Source organism: Eulemur rufifrons, chromosome 24, assembly GCF_041146395.1.
Source record: "Eulemur rufifrons isolate Redbay chromosome 24, OSU_ERuf_1, whole genome shotgun sequence".
Lineage (NCBI taxonomy): Eukaryota > Metazoa > Chordata > Mammalia > Primates > Lemuridae > Eulemur > Eulemur rufifrons.
Window position 1 is genome coordinate 22,613,681 of NC_091006.1, and position 19,200 is coordinate 22,632,880.

At 36.6% G+C, this 19,200-nt stretch overlaps 1 protein-coding gene across 3 annotated transcripts in view; it reads right to left on the reverse strand.

Moving 5' to 3' along the window:
• The window catches only part of SLC4A4 (solute carrier family 4 member 4), a 330,474-nt gene that overhangs the window by 65,172 nt on the left and 246,102 nt on the right, over nucleotides 1-19,200 (reverse strand). For all 3 annotated transcript variants that reach the window (XM_069458317.1, XM_069458318.1, XM_069458316.1), the window contains exons 13-14: nucleotides 13,096-13,229; nucleotides 6,878-7,149 (exon numbers count right to left, since the gene is read on the reverse strand). In XM_069458317.1, coding sequence (XP_069314418.1) covers nucleotides 6,878-7,149; nucleotides 13,096-13,229 — 406 coding nt within the window. The remainder of the gene's footprint in view (nucleotides 1-6,877; nucleotides 7,150-13,095; nucleotides 13,230-19,200) is intronic.

Here is a 19,200-nt window from a genome sequence, read left to right on the forward strand (position 1 = left end):
TGCTTAATAAATATTAGCATAACCTGAAACTGTATTCTCAATATAGCTTCTTAGGGTTACAATGATGTGGACTCTGATTAACCTGATGTGAACAACAGAAACTTTAAGACTATTCTCCATGATAATGAAACTTTAATGTTTTATTCCATTCTATTGAAGCACCATCTTGAGGAAAGTGAGTAGCTAGAAAACAGATACAGGATAAAACTGAATAAGCTTCTTGCTACACAGTCACAAGAGATTTATTTAAGGGTACTGGATGACTTGAGCACACTAGTGTCTCTTGATAAAGTCAAATATTTATGCTTTTAATTCCTAGGTCAATAAAAGGGCAAAAGATGGCTTTTGCAGGGATGATATAGTGACTTAGGAAAACTAAGGGAGAAGATTTCCCAGAATTACCTGACAGTATCTCAGCCTTGAGTCTTAAAACAGACACAATTTATAGCAAGTTTTTCTTTGCTTTTTGTGATTATTATCCTTTTAGTTTTCCCAAGTCTGTTCACCAAGCTTATTGCTTGAGATTTTCACTGTGACCGGGCAAGTTCAAATCATACACTATTCAACCCACAATCTTCACACGTTCACCTGCGGTGCTGTGCTGGAAGTTAAAAGGCTGAGCTACTGCAGCAATATTAACATGGATATGTTTGTCAGCCACTGTTTTTCACAAAAACTTCTCTTCCATACACACCCATCATTACATTTTGGATGCGTTACAGACATTCTGAGGAAACTTTTCCAAATCTGTGTTTTATGCAAACCCAAACCTAGAGAATTTTCCAGGTCTGGTAATAATCTAAATGCATTGCTTCCCCTTTTCTGATTCCTGCAAGCATGCAGAAACTGCTAAAACATAGGTTAGGATGGTAAAAGGAAACTAAAATGATGGGTCTATCTCAAAAGACATGGTAAAACATCAACCATGTGGGTAAAGGATTCTCACAAATGCAAGCCTGAGTAATGCTACACCAGAAGAACCGGCACCTCCTTGTTGTACGATTAGTCTATGATTTAAATCTCTTTTGTAAAGAGGGAATGGCACACAATAAAAATAAAATTGCATATAATATGATATAGTTCATGGAAGATAAATTAGGATGATCTTTTATTTCCTAAAGTTTCTTTTAATTGGCCTTCTAATTATGAAATGTATATTGACTTTAGTATGGGACCACAGCAGACACAATCCAGAAGTTCTTTTCAACGGTTATAACATATCGATGCATAGTATTTATTAATAGAGAAATTATATAGAAAGAAATGTTATTGAAATTCCACTCTAGTGAAAATGATTTTGGAGCATTTAGAAGCCTCCATATGCCATGAATGAAATAAAGGTATGGAAATGGAAGTTATGGCTACTTCCAACCACTTGGCTTGATCTTACAGTTTCACACCAGGGGAAAGACCACCTTTTACTTAGACGTACTATACATAGACTGTGATACACTTGGTGCCTGAGAAAGGCTTTACTTATCTTACTCATGCATCCATTATTAAGCATGAAACAGTCAACGATGAATCAATAAAATATATCCCTCTGTTAACAATATGGAATATACCCCCTTGAGGCTACTTTTCTTACTTGTATAATTTATCACTTTTATCAAGGCTTCTTTCTCTTCTGGATATAAAACCAACACCTGGTTAGAAAATTTACTTTGACTCTTTCCAAAACAGTAGTGTGCCCTTGGGTGTATAGTCACTGCAACTTTTACACATAGACAAATGAGCAGTGGTACTAAAGTAGAAAATTATTTTTAAAGTCTAATGAAAATCTGACTTCAAAAAATAACACAATTTTAAAAACAATACATCTTATAAAAAGCAATATATGTAAGAGTGTGTGTGTGTGTGTGTGTGTGTGTCTGTGTGTATTCTATTTCATTGCAAGTAGCACAATTCTTGAAAAGTGATGAAATAGACCCTTAGTAAATTTTTGGTGATGAACAAGAAAGAAGGAAAAAAAGGCAGGGGAGAAAAGAGAAGGCAAGAGGAAGGTAGAATGTCCACGTCTTGTTCCCTATGTACAAAATTCTAGCATTTATGCTTTTGACTGAATTAAATATATTCCTCATAGAAGAACTGAACATCTTACTTCTAGGACTTTAAAGCCTTTCTGTATGACTTCGTATAGCATATAACACTTTGGTAGTCTTAAGATTCAGTGGGACAGGATTAAATATTTTAACTAAGACGCACTGAACCCTTTAATTTTTTTTCTATAAATACAGTTTCAACAGAAGCCCCAGTTGCCTAATGGATAAGGCATTGGCCTCCTACCTAAATACAGTTTCAATGTTTCACACTTATCCATGGCAGGATACTGGTTGTTAATTTTGAGGGAGGAGGTAGGCTTACAGGAGAAGACCAGATAGTATCTTCCCCTAGGAAAATTTCTGGCATAATTAAATGTTTGAACCCCTTTAAAGAATACAATTAAAAGATTAAAAAGACTGGGGCATCTCTTGTAAGGCAGCGAGAAATGTGAAAAAGAACAAATTTTTACTCATTGTCCATTAGGTGCCAAACAATTTCATATATACTATCTCCTTTAATCTTTATAGTAACCTCTAAGAGCAGGCACAATTACTTACTCAATTGACAGATTATGAAACAAAGAGATTAAGTAATTAGCCTAGTTCAGGGTCACATTGCTAGTTAGTAGCAGAGCTGAAATTCAAAAGCAGTTTCCTTTATTCCAAAGCACATATTGCTTACGCTCCACCACATTAACAGTTTCTAAGTTGGATGATGGTGATGAAAGGAGACACTGTGTATTGTCACTCAGTTGGATACTTTTCAGTTTTCACTTTTGGCTTCTGAACTAAAATGATCTTCTTTCTTACATGCCTATGCTATGTAACCATGAGGGTACAGTGGGAAACGGGACATCTCTTTCCTCTACATTCATTAATATCTGTCCCATTTCTACTGAAAAGAAATTTTAGCTCAGAAACATTCGTGTATGCCATGTATCCACTTGTATATACATGTCAAACTTTCTGGCTAATTTTTATACTAGCACTTGCAACTGAGCTTCCTTATTTCTTCAGTAAACTTCTGTATATGACTTGGGTTACCAAGCAATAGTTGGGAGTTCAAGGAAGGGAGAAAAAGGTACATTTAGAAAAGAAAAATCACAAAGAGATGAGGCTCCCTAGAAGCAAGTGAGAACAAGAAAGAACAGAAAGAGAAGAAGAGGCAGAGTTGCCTTCACAAAGCACATACGCACACAAGAAGCCAAAATATACTGTGGCCATCAAGAGCGGTTTTCTTAGTGTGCAGATGGAGTCATGATCCTGTAAACTGTTTCCATTCCTATAAAATCATTTCTCAGTTTGCAGGATCATGACTCCATCTGCACAGTTGCTGGTTCATTGTTACATATTGTCCCAGTGTTGAAAAACAAGTCATCTGCCAGTTTAAATATTATTGACTCATTGATTGAATTCTTTTACAAAGAGTGCATGTTGGGATGAAAGGCCAGTCTTTTGTTGTTTTTAGAATACTTATTTGAGCTGTACATGCAACTGCATTATTCTCTCACTATCAATTTGCAGTTTTCTGTCAAGACGTATAAATTTATGGTGGATCTATGTAGTTTGCTACAAAAAAATTACTAAGGTTATGGAGAAATACACAATCGTTAATCTTACGGGGTTTTGTTAAACATGAAATTGTCATGAAAATGCAAATATCCATTTGCCTTTTCTCCAAACCACAAATAGATTTCATCTCCATAAACTTAAATAATCCTTCATTTCCGTGTACACATCTTTCGTGAGTGACAATCATCTGGACAACCAGATATAAGCAGTGCAGCCAACAGTCTTACTGTAGAATGGGCCCACTGCCCAACAACATATGCTTAGAAGGAAGGATGATGAAGATGGACAAGTTTGTTTGCACTATCACTCACACTTAAAGGCTAAGTACCAATCCTAAATTTTAATGGATAATAACAGCATTAATAGTGGCAGCTAATAGTTGATTACTTATTAACTATTAGAAACTGTCCTGAGTATCTTACCTGCAATAGCTTTTTTTCCCTCCAAAACAATTCTATTATAGGTACTATTACTAACCTTATTTTACAGATAAGAAAGGTGAGGCTAAGCTACCTTGGAAAAGGAACTACCTTGGAAAAGTCACACATTTGGCCTGAGCCTTTCTGACTTCAAAGCCCTGCTTCACGGCTTTGCTAATGTCACCTAGGGGTAGCAGGAATTGTCGGAATCCTTCTAAGAGAGCTCCTTAGTCATTCAGAACTGACTTTTTACATAACCTGGGGAAAAAAGGACAAAGGAAAAGCTAACACCACTTATGCCTACGCTAGCCCTGCAAGTGTAAAATTGGTTCAATCCTCAATATCACTTTTTCGGCAAAACAAAGATCCTTCTTGGAGGGAAAACTACATGGAAAATCTTCGATGCATTTTTTATAGTTTGAACACATTCAGGTATGTCTTCCTTGGTTTCATATCACCTTCTCTGCCAGCATCCACTTAATAAAACAGTGAAGGTAAGTTTCCATTAGCCTCAGGGGAGTGTGGGGCTGACACTAGGTATGTCTCCTTCCCATGTGACAGTGTGACGGGTGTGCTGACGAAGCCCTCATCTGTCTTTTTGAATACCTCAAACCTCAGAAGAGCTGAGTGGTATTTTTTTTTCCTTTAGAAAATCTTGGTGTATGATTGTTCAAACTTGCCTAATAAGTCAGCTTACAGATTTTTTCATATACATGTATACAGATATAAATAAATAAAAATTAAAATTCAAAAGCCCATAATTAAATATGCCTGTGAAGCCAATATTTTGAATATCTGGACTTCCCTGGAAGTCCAGGCTATATACTTACAGGGGGTTTTACCTCTCTTCTTGCCTAACAAGGGCCATATAGTTGTGTAATGGTAACGTCTGTGTTCCTTTAAGGAGCATATTTAATTTTTTCTAGTGAGAATATATATCATGTATTGAGTGCCTATTTTTTTCAAAGCATTTTTAAAAATTTATGTAATATTTTAAATCAGTATACATCTGAATACTAGGGTTTTATAACGATATGTCATTCATGTTCATCTGAATCCTTAAATTTCTACTTTGTATCTCTTTCTGCATTGATTTTTAAGCATGGGTTTCATTTTCATGTGTGTTGATGCACCTTAAATAAGACAGAAAGAATCTATTCATGCAAAGCCCAACAATGCCCTATCTTTTAATCAGTGTTACTGAGTGATCCATCCTACGGGAGGTAGAGCTCTCTTTTCTCCCAGCACTAAAGATGCATATATATCAGTCTTCTAAGACTTCTCCCAAAGTGTCAGAGAAGAATGAGTGGCACCAGCAAAATACCCGGCAGTAATCTGACACAGCCTCCCACAGGCATTAAAGTTCTTCATTGTATCTTACTGCTTTTTAAAATTCATAGCATTTTACATTCTAGCCTGTAATATAACCGTGCGTGTTTTACTATAAACATCAATAGGTTTTTCCACAGGCTTTACAAGTAAAAGGAGATACTGCATGAATATGCCCCATATTTATGCCTCAGCCTCAGAACACTACTATACTTCTGGTGCTAAAAGGCCTTAGTCAAAAAGCGTGGATGGTGTAGCAAGTTTTGTTTTAACATATTAACTGCCATGTGAGTTGTATTTAACTCATGCTAGTTTTGAGCCCGGGGCCTCACGAAGCATATGTAACTCACATGTCTCTACCTTGGAAGCCACGTGAACTATTTTTCAAGTTGCATATAACTCATGCACAGAAAACAATAAAAAATAACAAATTTTTCATTACATTAGAAAGGATCATTTTGTTTTCGAACTTTTTATTCTATTTTCGTAATAAAACGTCATGGCCCCAAGGAAAAAAATTTTTTCTCTAGTGTGATAGTCCACGTGTTAAGGGACATCGATCTATAGCTAATTGCATAATTCTAGTCACTAGTACTGCCAACATTTAATTGTCTGACACAAATGTCTATCCATTTTCCTACTAGAGCAGATCTAAAACAACTTTCCTCAAAGTAAATCCTTTTTTCAAATGCCTTCCATATTATACAGTGGTGATGAATTACTCCAAGAAACATTCCAAAGACCAAATTGAACATTTTATTTGTGAAAAATTTCTGATGTCAACTCATGTTTGGCAAGATAGATGTTAAAGTACTAAGATATATAGAATCACATTGCTTACTCAGAAGTTATTTTTACTTTTATGTCTTTCCTGACTCTAGAATATAAATCTACTCCTAGAACATAACATTCCTTCTTTTGTTTCTTCTTTTCCTTTCCTTTCTTTTCTTATTTACATTGCCTAGTAGAGATAAACTATAAGGCTCTACTTTACCACTAGGCAATTCCAATCTGAATTTCCTTTTTTGTAAGTTCATGCTTCAAATTATATGAAGTGAACTGGGAACTTCTTTGTTTCTCCTATAAGCTTAAAATATCTCTTAGGAGTTTACTTAAAGGAAGAGATCCCTATAGCAATAAGGAAGTAGCAGCAGACTAGGTCTGTTCCGTCTTTATATCTGTTAATATATGTATCTGGGTTTCCTCACTTATTAGATCACAAAAAATGTGCACATTAATTCCTTGCAAATAATGCAGTTTGAGTTAATTTCACAATATTGAGCTGGCTTTGTTCACATTCCAGAGCTCTTGGTTTCACTTCCTGATTGAATCACACAGCTAAGCTACCTCCGACTTCAAATGAGACTTCAAATTCAGCAGCATAGCTTCTCAGAGAACACAAAAGAAGACCCATTCCTGAGGATCATGACAGCAATTTGGAAATTTGCAAGCATGGAGCCTACGCCTTCCTCCAAAGACAGGGCCAGCGCAGACAGTAAAGCACAACGCCCTCACCTGGGTCAGGCGGCACACAGGCACAGGAAAAGTGAGTATTGTAGCCCACTTTGAAGTTGGAGTTGATGGGGTAGTAATCTGCTAGCTTGATCATCTTCTTGAAAGCATCGTAGATAAAGATGAAGCTAATCAAGGAAGAGAAGCCCTCTTCCGTGAAACGAGTGAAGTACTGAACCAAGAAGCTGGCATCAGTGGCTACTAAAATGAGACACAGGAAGGCTGACCACAGGCCAATCCAAAGGCGAAACTCCAAATAGTCAAAATTATTGTCTCTGGAAAGAAGAAAGAATGGTGTTTAGACTCCTCCTCTGTGACACATAAAGAACAATATAAAACTACCTCATGTCTACAGAATGATTGCTAAAAATACACCATCACTTTTAGCCACTCGATATAAAACTCGATTCTATCTAGAAAGTACTAACTTTAAGAGATTTGGTCTAGTGACATAACTGAAGTAAAAATAGAAGTTTGAGAGAAGCACATCGAAAGTAGTCGTATCATTTATATGTAAATAACTCATTGTTTTTCTCATTCAAACAATATGGTCTCTGCCTTCATGGAGTTTGTAGAGTAAATAATTCGAAAGCCTAATACAGGTAGTTAGTATGCATTCGATAAATATGAGCTTTACTGGTTAATGAAGACACTGAGATCAATATATTCTCTGTCCCTAAGTCATTGTAGTCTACTGAGGGAAACGAATTGATAAACATAATGACACTATAAAACACTAAGTGACAGTGTTACAGAAGAAGGAGTAACTCATTCTGGCTGGGGGGACAGACAGCATTGCAGAAAATACTCAAGGTATTTAAGGATAAGTGGGAACTTTCCAGAAAGATCAGGGACAGTCAGGCCAGGAAGAGGCAAGAGTAGTTAAAAAAGCATGTGGCACGAGATGGCGCCTTTATGCTCACCGTGGACAGAGTGCCACCAACGTGAAAAGATGAGATTAGGAATGTAGGCTATTATCAGAGCAAGAAAGGCCGTCTTGGCACGCCAGACCTTACCACTTCTCATGAAGTTTGCCCACAGATCTTATACCATGATGCTGAAGTTGAGTGTGAAGCATTTTGTGACCACCTTTGTCTGTCTGTGTTTAACCTACATCAGACTTAGGAACAGGCCACCTCCATCTGACAAGGCTATTGCCTTTAGACACACCTTCCCATTTCTTACAACTGAGTTAATTCAAGAGATTCACAACTATGAAAAGATAGGTTAAGTGTCAACATTTTACCATTCCATGCTGATTCTTTTAAAAATATGTGGAGAGTGCTTTACAGTGATTTTTAACTCATAATTTATTTGTAATGAAAAGGCAAATAGCATTTCTTGCATGAGAAGAAGAAATAAGTTAAGGATTATGCATGTTTGAAGCTCTACAGTCTTGCTTTTAGACAGTGAGTTTCTGATCACTGCTAGAAATATATTTTTATAATTTTCCAAAAGCATCATCTCTCCACCTCTACCATCACCAGCCCCATCTGGGCCACCAGTTAGGTCTCAGCCTGGTAAGAACCTCTTCACTGATATCTCTGCCTGCCCTGCTTAAAGCCATTTTCCACACCACAGCCAAAACAGTATTTTTAAGTGTAAATCAGATACCCAGCATAAAACATTTTCAGTACCTGCCCACTGTCCTTAGAGTAAAATTCAAATTTTCTTGCTAGATGAATGAATCCATGCCTGTAGCTGAAGACTTGACTAAGACAGTTACTGTCTTTGGCTTATGGACTATCACATGTAACCAGGACATGACTGGTCCCGTGATAGCTGAAAATTGTAGCATAGCAGAATTAAAAGTTCCTTAGGTACTGTGATGGTTAATTTTGTGTCAACTTGACTGGACTACAAGGTGACCAGCTATTTGATCAAACATTATTCTGGGTGTTTCTTTAAACATATTTTTGGAGGGACTAACACTTAAATTGGGGGGGCTTTGAATAAAGCAGGTCACCCTCAATAACATGGGTAGGTCTTATCCAATCAGCTGAAAGCCTGAAAAGAACAAAATAGATTGGCCTCCCCCAGGGCAAGAGAATTTTCTGGCATTCTGCCTTCGAACTTCTGCAACATCAGCTCTTCCTGACTCTATAGCAGATGGCCTTTGGACTCAAATTGGTGCACTGGCTCTCCTTCGTCTCTGGTCTGGCAGCCTGCTCTGTGGGTTTTGGAGTTGCCAGCCTCTATAATTGCATGAGCCAATTATACACACACACACACACACACACACACACACACCCTTTATTGGTTCTGTTTCTCTGGAGAATACTGACAAATAGATATACCAATTTGTCAAATATGCCTCATTTTATAGATGAGGACACTAAGACCAATGGAAGTTAAGTCATTTATCCAATGTCAAGTTTTAACAGCAGAGGTGGGCCAGAAACCAAATCTCTCAATTCTAGAATGGTCTTTTTAAAAATTATAATCATGGTTCCCCTATCCACTTTGTATTTAGCTCAAGATAAGGTCGGCATTAAAGTTATTGTCCTTTGTTTCCCTCTTCTCATCAAATCACACAAACTGGAATACATTGCCAAAGCAGGACATTATTAACACTGGGGTAGAAAGTAATTGTCTACAGATTTTCTGGAATCTTTCTGAAGACAGCTTTGGCATTCCTTTCCAGTTCCCTTTAAGCCTGGAATCCCACTGTTTAATCTTAAGCCTGTCTTCGAAAGGTAAGTATACTATAGAAAAAAACTGAATTCTAATTTGAGATAATTTACATTTATCAAACAACGAGTGAGTGTCACAATAAGAGCTCAGCAACATAGTTTTATTACTTCTGAGCTAACACACTTTTTTCTTAAAATAAAAGTTCTCAACAATTACCTAGTTTTGCTTCCCTAGAAAGTTGAAAGTTAGGGCAATCTTGATTTGTTCTAAAAATGCTAGCAGTTGTTTACAGAATTGATGTTTACAAGATAGGATGAGTAACAAATCCATTAACTAGCTAATGGTTAAGAACACCATCAGTTTGGATACAAAGGAAAAAATGCACGTATAAACTTAAATCTTAGAACCTAAACAATATGCCAAATTAGCTGCTCTAAAAGACTTAAATATTCCTAGAGAGTTCAATAAGAATGACCCAAGTCAAGTCAATAAAACCTATGGCACTTCATTAGGAAAGTGGTATGTTTAGAGAACCAAGAAGAAAGAGGAATAAAAGATGGGAAACTTAAACAAGTTGAGCATCAGCAATGACTAATAAAATAGTACTATTACATCCAAAAAGTCCCCTTGGTGCCAAGTTTAAATAGCAATTAAGTTATAAAAAGCAACAGGAAATGATATTAGAGACCAAAGAAGAAATTGTGGTAAATTAGAAGGAGAAAATGGATTTACATCTTTATGTTACCATTCAGTATGCCTAGATATTTTGAGTTATAGCTTCTGAGTAGCATAAAACCAAGGATACAGAGAAACTGAAGAAGTCACATCTGAAACATACTACAGAAATTAATGTGCATCCACTGACAGATATATATATAAACTCCCTAACTAAGGGAATAAATCCAGCAATATAATGGAAGAAAATAATAATTTGAAGGTCTAAATAGTTCAAAGAATATAGGAAAGAAATTACTGAATGACCAAATGATAATAATAGAAGCCAAAATCCAACTTTAATTGTGAAGTTTTTATATGGCTTAGAGCACATTGCTAAAACTTCTTTGAGATTCCTCACTCAAGGAAAAAAAAAAAAAAGGAATCTAATTCTCTATTATTGGGATACAAAGTATAAAAACAATACAAAAGAGATTGCAGAATGTAGGTAATAAAACTACAAGTGTCTTTTGGAAAATTATGAGCTATTTTCTTCATTCTATTACTAATTTTAAGAGGTGACAGCATATAATTCATATCCCTTTATGATTCTCCCTTTTACAAGGCAAATATTAAAACCTCAGACATAAATCTATGGATTATGTGGAGTTACTGTTTGAGTCCATTGAACTTACGAAAAAGAAGATTTACCTAATTCTCCAAAAATGTTAAAATATATTGCAGGAAATCTGGGCAAGACAAAATAAAATGGTGTCTTAACTGAAGGACCTCTGAGATCCCTTAGTATGCTAAAGTATAAAGTGAATTACCAAGAGGGGGATATCATATATGCACTTTCCATATTTAACTAGGATCACAGATTTTTTTTTTTCATGAGACATCTAATGGAACTAATAATAGATGAAACACACTTTAGGAAATAGTGATCTACACAAATATTCCGCATCTAGACAAAATATCACTGCTGCTGTAACACAAACAAATGATATAGCATTGTGAATAAAATGATGGTTAGCACATATTACTCAGTGATGTAAAATTTAAAGCATGGTTTCTCACATGTTTCTTGTTGCTTTACAACTGTTTTCAAACAAATCCATTGGAACTACGTTATGCTACCAATTACGATGAAACAAAAGAGAAAGTGAGAGAAGAACTTGTCGAGTGAAAATAAATAATTTCTGCCCCACAATTATTTAAAGCAAACTAGGATGCAAACACTTTCTGTAGATTAAGGTTCTGATCACATTTCATCCAATAAATCTTTCTGCAAAGGTTGTGCATGTTTGTTCCTGTTTATAGGACATTCTTGTCTAATCTTTCCACAAAGGCTTTCTTGTGTCACACAATGTTTTCTTAAACATATAAAAGCTGTTTGACTCTTTCTATAAACTGACACGAGTAAAATTCTTTCCAAAGTTCTTCTGACAATTACGATTGGAGGAGGGATTTGTAATAACGATTTGCAGAAAACTCATAACATTATTTAAAATTTGGAACTTAAAATTCTCAGAAGACTCTTGCTGATGTGCTGAACCCAGTTTTTAAAGAATTGGTTTTAAATCCTCATTCCCTCCTCTATCTTATGATCATTTTTGACAACATGGAGAGTTTCAAAGGCTATATATGAGTCCTTGAGTTTGTGAGATACTATGTAGGTAGTGACAACTCTAAAATTAAAATCCTAAAAATGTATAATAATATAAGAATATGGAAATTCCAACAAGGGGTATTAGCAAGCCATATGAAATTCTGCAATCTACCTAAGGATTGAGTTCTGCCAGTAAAGGCAATTCTCTCTTAGAGGTAGCAAGTACATTAAAAAGAGGCCAAAATACTCAACTGGATTTTGAATCTATTTGTGTGCCAATGTGGCCACTTGGATAATTCACTTAACTCAATTTTCCCCTTCTTAAAATGACCCATCAATTTCTAAAAGAAAATATTACTATCATAATTGTCATGCTCATTAGCAATGTCTAGTGCTTCCTTAAGGGGCTTGGGCTCTGGAGTCAGAAAGCAGGAATTCAAATCACAGCCCTACCAATGACTGTGGACGTCACGTTCAGCAATTTACTTATTCCACACCTGTACCTGTTTGCTCGTCTGTAAAACAGGATGTGGTCCCTACCTCCTAGGATGACTACACGAATCCAGTGAGTTGGTACATGTAAAGTGCTTAGGATAATGCCTGGTGCACGATCAGCACTCAGTAAGTGCTCGTGATGATTCAGGTGAGTCTGAAAGCCATCTTAGGTAAGAACTTTCACTAATGAACCATGTGACCTTATGCAAGTCATTTAATTTCTCTAGCACTTCAGTAAAGATCCTGGCAGGAAATAGAAGTCACTCTCAAACAAGATTCTGAGGAAAACTTCAATAAAGGGGCTACTCACACAAGTGTCAGCAACAAAGAATGACGAGGCGCTCAGGGCCAGCAAGCGCAGGAAGCCATTGCTAACTCCAGGCATGAAAAGGCCAAGGAAGAAACCGTGACCAGAGCCTGGTGAGGGCTGGAGCCACGGTAAAGGAACCTGACAAGGCCTGCAGTCCAGAGAGACAGTGAGGTGGGACAGCTAGACACACTCCGACCACTCTCTCTCTCTGCCTGTCCTGCTGGTGCAGACTGTTAGCCAAACTCAACAGGAAGCCAGAGGGCAAAGGCGCCCGGGTGTTGTTGTCCATAACTGGGGAGGGAACAAGCAGAACACACAACCCATGGGCCTCCACAGAATCAAAAGTAAAAGGCGTGCTAGACTACTTAACTCCTAAGGCCCTTTCAACTTCCAAATCTTAACATTCCAGTAATCCAATTCGTGGATCTCCCTAATTACTATTCCATGTTCTACCTAGACTGTGAATGTTCTACAATCAAACCATTCTAATTTATAATTAAACATGTGCATACGTACTTGCTGAAATTAAACAGAAGCCTCTCAAAAACTAGGACAGGTCCGGTGCTGCTCAAAATAGTGAGTGGTTGACCAGCAAAAAGGCAAAAGATGGCTCCCGAGACAGCGGTGCCCAAAAAACTCTCCAACACGCCCTAAAAGTAAGAAAATAGAGGTGATAAATCAAACACATCCTTTTTCCTTCCCATTTGTGATGTCACTAGGGAAATCAATCCATACAAATATGTTATGTTAGGGTCTTAGCAAAATATCAAGAATGAAGAACAAGACTCTAACCAATATGAATATCATCACCATTTATTTCATCTTGCATACAACTTAGTCATTTTTTTCCCTACTCCAAAGGTTAGATTCCTCCAAAGAACTCTAATGACTGTAATGACCAGTGTACAGAAGGCAAAAGGTGGCTCTGATCCTCACTAAAACTATTAATTGCCACTTCTATCCATAAAATCATATTCTATAATCCCACCAAATGGGTAGAAGTGACTTGGTACTTTTGGTGGCATTTTCCTCTTTGTGGTTACCTTTGTTTTAGCCTGATTTCACCTTGCATACTAGGCACTTACAAGCAGCTATATTTTAATCACAAAAGCTATTTTTTTTCTAGAGAAATGCTTTCAAAGTAGAGAGAAGAGCAAAGGGGCCCAAAGGAGTGATTTGCCCTCCATTCTGCAATTTCTAAGACATTAATTTCTTTAAAAAACTCCTATTACATATTCATTGTCCAATGTAAACTTATATAAGAGCTTCAATTAACTATATCTAAAGAAAATAAATGTGCAAGGGATATGAATAGCTAGACTTCTGTGGCCACATTTGCTTTTAGTTATATCTCTGGAAATCAACTCATTATTTTCCTTTCAACATAACAAGAAAAGTAACACATGTCATCAAGCATCACTGACTTATAAAATTATCCTTTCTTAATTGCATCATTCAGGACTGAGGCTTTCAATTACAACAAACTAGCCTGTTTCCTATATTTGTCACTATTTCAGACTTTAGTTAGAAAAGCACAAGTACATTTGCAGGAATGTCTTTTTGTAAACCTAAAATAATATTTTATCAAGGGATGATTTTTAAATGTGAAAAGATAACAAAGACCTTTTATTCATACATGAAGCTATAAATGTGGACATTAAAACTTGAAAAATTAAACATTTTCAAAGGCCAGGTACAGTGGCTCATGCCCGTAATCCCAGCAGTTTGAGAGGCCAGGGCAGGAGGATTGCTTGAGGCCAAGAGTTTGAGACCAGCCTGAACAACACAGGGAGACCTCATCTCAACAAAAAAAGTTTAAAAAAAAAAAAAATTAATTGAGTGTGGTGGCCCAAGAGTTTGAGGCTACAGTGATCTATGGTCATGACACTGCACTCCAGCCTGGGTGACAGAGCAAGATCCTGTCTCAAAAATAAATAAATAAATAAAATTTCAAATGAATAAATAAATAAAATCTATAGCTTTAAAGGACACAATAATATATTTAGTGGTAAATTAATGTAAACAGTGGAGCAAAATTATATGATCTCTGTAACTTTATGTGTATACTAAAATAAAATGGTATAGGAAGATTTGCCTTTACAACTAAATGACGAATCATCTGTTCTTAGAAGTATGACTTATGTCACATGAAACAAGCCTTTTACTCTAAACCACTCCCCGACTGGAACAGAGTGGATTTCTAGGGAATCTAAAGTGCTCCTCCGTCAACCCCTGTGCCCCCAACTCCCAAGTTAACCATCCACATGTCAGCCTCACTAAACCACCTCTTTCCACTCTCCCACAGTTCTCCAGAGACTTTTCATCCACAAATCATTTTTAGAGAAAATATAATATGCATGAAATTATGAAGAAATTGGTTTTTGAAAATCAACATTCAAAATTTAAAAACATACCAAGTTCTACTCAAAAGCCATCCTGAGAGACCCTACTGCAATGATTACTCAACGTATTTTTCACACTTCTCCAGAGCCAGCAACGTGCTCCTTAGAATGACATTAGCAAGAGGACATCTTCCTCTCTCAAGGAGACAGTTCGATTCAGAAAACAGATAAAAATTCTTTAGAGCAGCACTTGGAGTTGGGGTGGGGATGGACAAAAAACAAGGTTGACAATTAAGTAGCAAGACTGGCTTCTCTCATGGCAAGTAAACACACTCTTGAACGATCTAAAACAACAACTGTCCGTGGAAAAGTCTAGGTTTGAAATCTGGTAAGAGGATCTTGTAAGGAACCCCACCTTACATGGATGTCATCCCAGTGCATGGCTGAAGGGTGCCATCTGATTATAGCTATTCCATATATAGACTACCCAGCTCATTCTTCCGCATAGGGACAGAAATCAGAGTAACAAGCAAGGCTTGCAGAACCAAGATGCATTTATGCAGAGAAGACAGAAAGGGATTCCCCTGTGGCCAATATACAGTACTTGTCTTGATCTCTTACATTTAGACATTGAGATTCAGGAAGGTTAAATGATACGAACAAATTCACATCACTGTGGCACAGCAAGTCTTTGGCATGTGTACATCGTACCACACCTCACCTTTGAAAAGGGTGAAGGTGCACCTAAGGCTGAGATTTTCTTAAACACTCAGTTTTTCACTACCTGAGCATAGACAGTGGGATTTCTATGTCTTTATAATTTATCCTTCTTTTTTTATGACTTATATTATTGTAGGTACAACAGGAAATGTAGGGTTTTGAGTGCTCCCTGTGGCAGGACAAGCTCCATGCTGGGTACATGTGAGAGGGAAAGATACACCCCATCATTCTTTATCAAGCACAGAGCAAGGCCTATGTCTCATCACGACTGTGGACCAGGACACAGCAGTGACTGGCTGTGAGGGAGAACATGAAGGAGAAGAGGAGGAATAGGAGATTTAGCATTCTTCGCTTAAGTTGACATAACTAGTAATCTCTCCAAGGGCAAGAACAGGGCCTTCCAAGGGCATCGTGCTTCCCTTTCTCCCACCATCCTACCCACCATACCTCCATGCGCTCTGCAGGCAGTTAGCAACTGCTGAAGGAACCAAGGAGAAATGCTCAAATGACACCCCAGGTTCTACTTATCAAAGGTCAATGGCCATCATTGCTCATTCAGTAAAGATACCAAACAATTTCTTCCAGAAAACGACTGTGATTTATGTGAAAAAAAAAAAAAAATACAAAAAAAAACCACAATGGTTAAAAGGCAGATTATTTTTATTTCAGCACTTGATCCTCTGGTAAGTACTGCAGTTTCCATTCTGTTGCTGACAATTTTGAAACAGAGACAGGTGATTTATTATACACAATGCACTGGAAACTTGCTTAAACTTAGAGATGCTTCCAGCGTTTCTGAGAAAAGAACTATTTTGACATGTTCTTCTTCACAATACAGAAATTTTTAAAGTAATCTCCTGCAGTGAGTAACTCTAGTTTAACTGTAACTGGAGTTTAAAGCCATTTATAAGATGAACTATCAGAAACCTCTTTTCTGATTTATTATATTCAGCGTTCACTGATATAAAAAAGGAAAACAACGTGTGGATGTGTGTATTTTTAAAAGCCATAACTCACAAAGACACTTCTGCACTCGATTTCTCAGGGGAACAAACTCCCTAACAATTTAGGAGAGTTCAGACAGCTGAGCTCTGAGGTGGGGTATGCACGTTAGGTCAGATAATGTATGTAAAATGCTTAGCATAGTCTGTGATTGAGAAAATCTTTTTGATACGTAGTAACCACACACTTAATGTACTTAATTAAGTACAAGACAAGGAGGCTGGACTAGATGATCTCTCGGATCTCTTCCTAGTGGCCAACCCAAAGAGCATGTCTTGGCGTCGGGGACATCTGAGTTTAAATCTCAGCTCTACCAGTTACCAATTAGGTAACCTTTCTAAATCCTAATTCTCTCTTCCATAAAATCACTAGCTACCTCACAGGATAATTACTTGAATTAAATGAAACAATAATATACAAAGAGCTAAGGGGTTAGCCTCGCACGAAGCAAAGACACAACCTAAGGTGTCCCTCGCTTGGGTGCTTCTCCCCTCCTTCTTCCCAGCCTGTCTCTATTATCTCTCTTTCCTGCAAGAGAGGAAGGAGTGGGAGAGAAAGTCAAAAGGATCGACTCTTATAGACATTGACCTAGGCAAAGAATTTATGAAGAAGACCCCAAAAGCAATCACAGCAACAACAAAAATAAACAAATGGGACCTGGTCTCCATTTTTTTAAAACAGCCAAGAAAATTAGGACAAGTCCCAGAATAGTAAGATCAAGCATAAAAGAAATCAGACCATAGGAGCAAGATTCCAAAGAAATTAAAATTCAATCATTATTTATAATACCAGTATTTTATATCTGAGCTACTTGGGACAAGGGCTGCCAGGGCCACCATTTCCTATGATGGCTAATACAAAGCAAGCACATTCAAGATGATAAAACATTGAAAATTAAAAATTTCTGGTGGCAACGTTGACTTCATTGCAATTTGGTATCTTCATGTAACACTAAAGAATGACTTTTGTTGTTTCATTTCCTTTTTATTGAAGACTTTATTATTTGGATTAATAATTGCAATGCTGTTTAGGGAGGCTGAGTGACAATAACAGAAGGGGAAAAAATGGCTAAGAAGAAAAGTGGCACAACTGCCCAAGAAAACAAAAGATTTACTATTTTTTTGACAATTTGCAAACCAGTAAAACATGGAAAATAATATATTTTGGTGACGTTAAATGACAAAGCATTAATCAACATTACTGTTATATTTCAGGCTTTAAAAAATTTATTTGTAACAATAAAAAGAAATTTTAGCCCATGTTGGTGGTGATTTATATGAACTGTGCAGAATGTTAAATAATAAAATTAAGTTTTTTCTAGGTAAGACTTTGAAGGTTAGCCAAGAAAAATGAGGCAGCCTAATGCCATTGGAAATAGGCAGTCAGATCTGAGTTACCTGCATGAATCTGATGACTGGTCACCAGCATAAGCCAAGACATACATGCAAAAGAAATAAGTGCAGAAATGATGCAAGTATCTAAATCAAATTTGGGTCACATAAGAATTACCGGGGAAGCTTTTCTTTTTTTCTTTTTGATTCTTTATCTCCACCTTGAAGAATTAAATCAGGATCTCTAAAGATGAAGCCCAGGGAATGGAGATTCTCATGTGGCCTGAATTTGAGGTGCATTCATTCAAGGAACCTCCTCTTTTTCTTCAAAATAACATTAACGATTGGTTGTACATCTATCACTGGGGAAGAAGACTGAGTATACAACCCCCATTTTTTATTTCACCTGTGTAGCTACAAGCTATAAATCAGCGATTTCTGTCCTGACAGATTACAGCTACCAAATCCTTATTGCCATCTACTCTGCCTGAAGTGCTTTGTCGTCATAAGCAGGATTTCTGTTTACGCTGCCCAGTGGGAACTGGAAAAAAGGAAAGACTTGAAAGACAATTATCTCCCTGCTTGATGAAAAGTAGAAGCCAAAACCCTTACCAAAAGAGCTCCAGCTCCAAGTGTAATAGACTGGGTGGGGCAAGACATGGAGGAGTTTGTAATAATTTTTTGTTTGAAGAGCTGTACGTATCTAGATCATTTGAAACATCAGGTCAGTATAAACTTACACAAAAATCAATTCCAGATGGATAAAAAATTTAAATGAAAACATAAAAGAACTAAAATATGTGGGTAAATATTTTTCTAATCTTGGGGTAAGGAAAGCCTCTCTAAATATATCATGAAAATAAGAAACTATAAAAATTTGAAGATTTTGACTATATAAAAATGTAAATCTGTACAGCAAAAGAAATCATAAATAAGGTTAAAAGACATATGGTAGCTCTAGGAAAAATATATTTTCTTATATTTCTCACAAGCAAAGAGAAAATATCCTTATTACATATAAAGAGTTTTTACAAGTCAATGAGAAAAAAACCAGATTTCCTCAAAGGAAAATACACTAAGGACACAAGTATAAAGAAGTTTAGATAGTAAAAATGTGAAAGATATTCACCCTCACCAAAAAAAAAAAAAAAAATCAAAGAACTTTGAATTGAACAAGAATCAGCCATAATTTTCCAACCCACAGAATGACAAAAATGAGGATATAG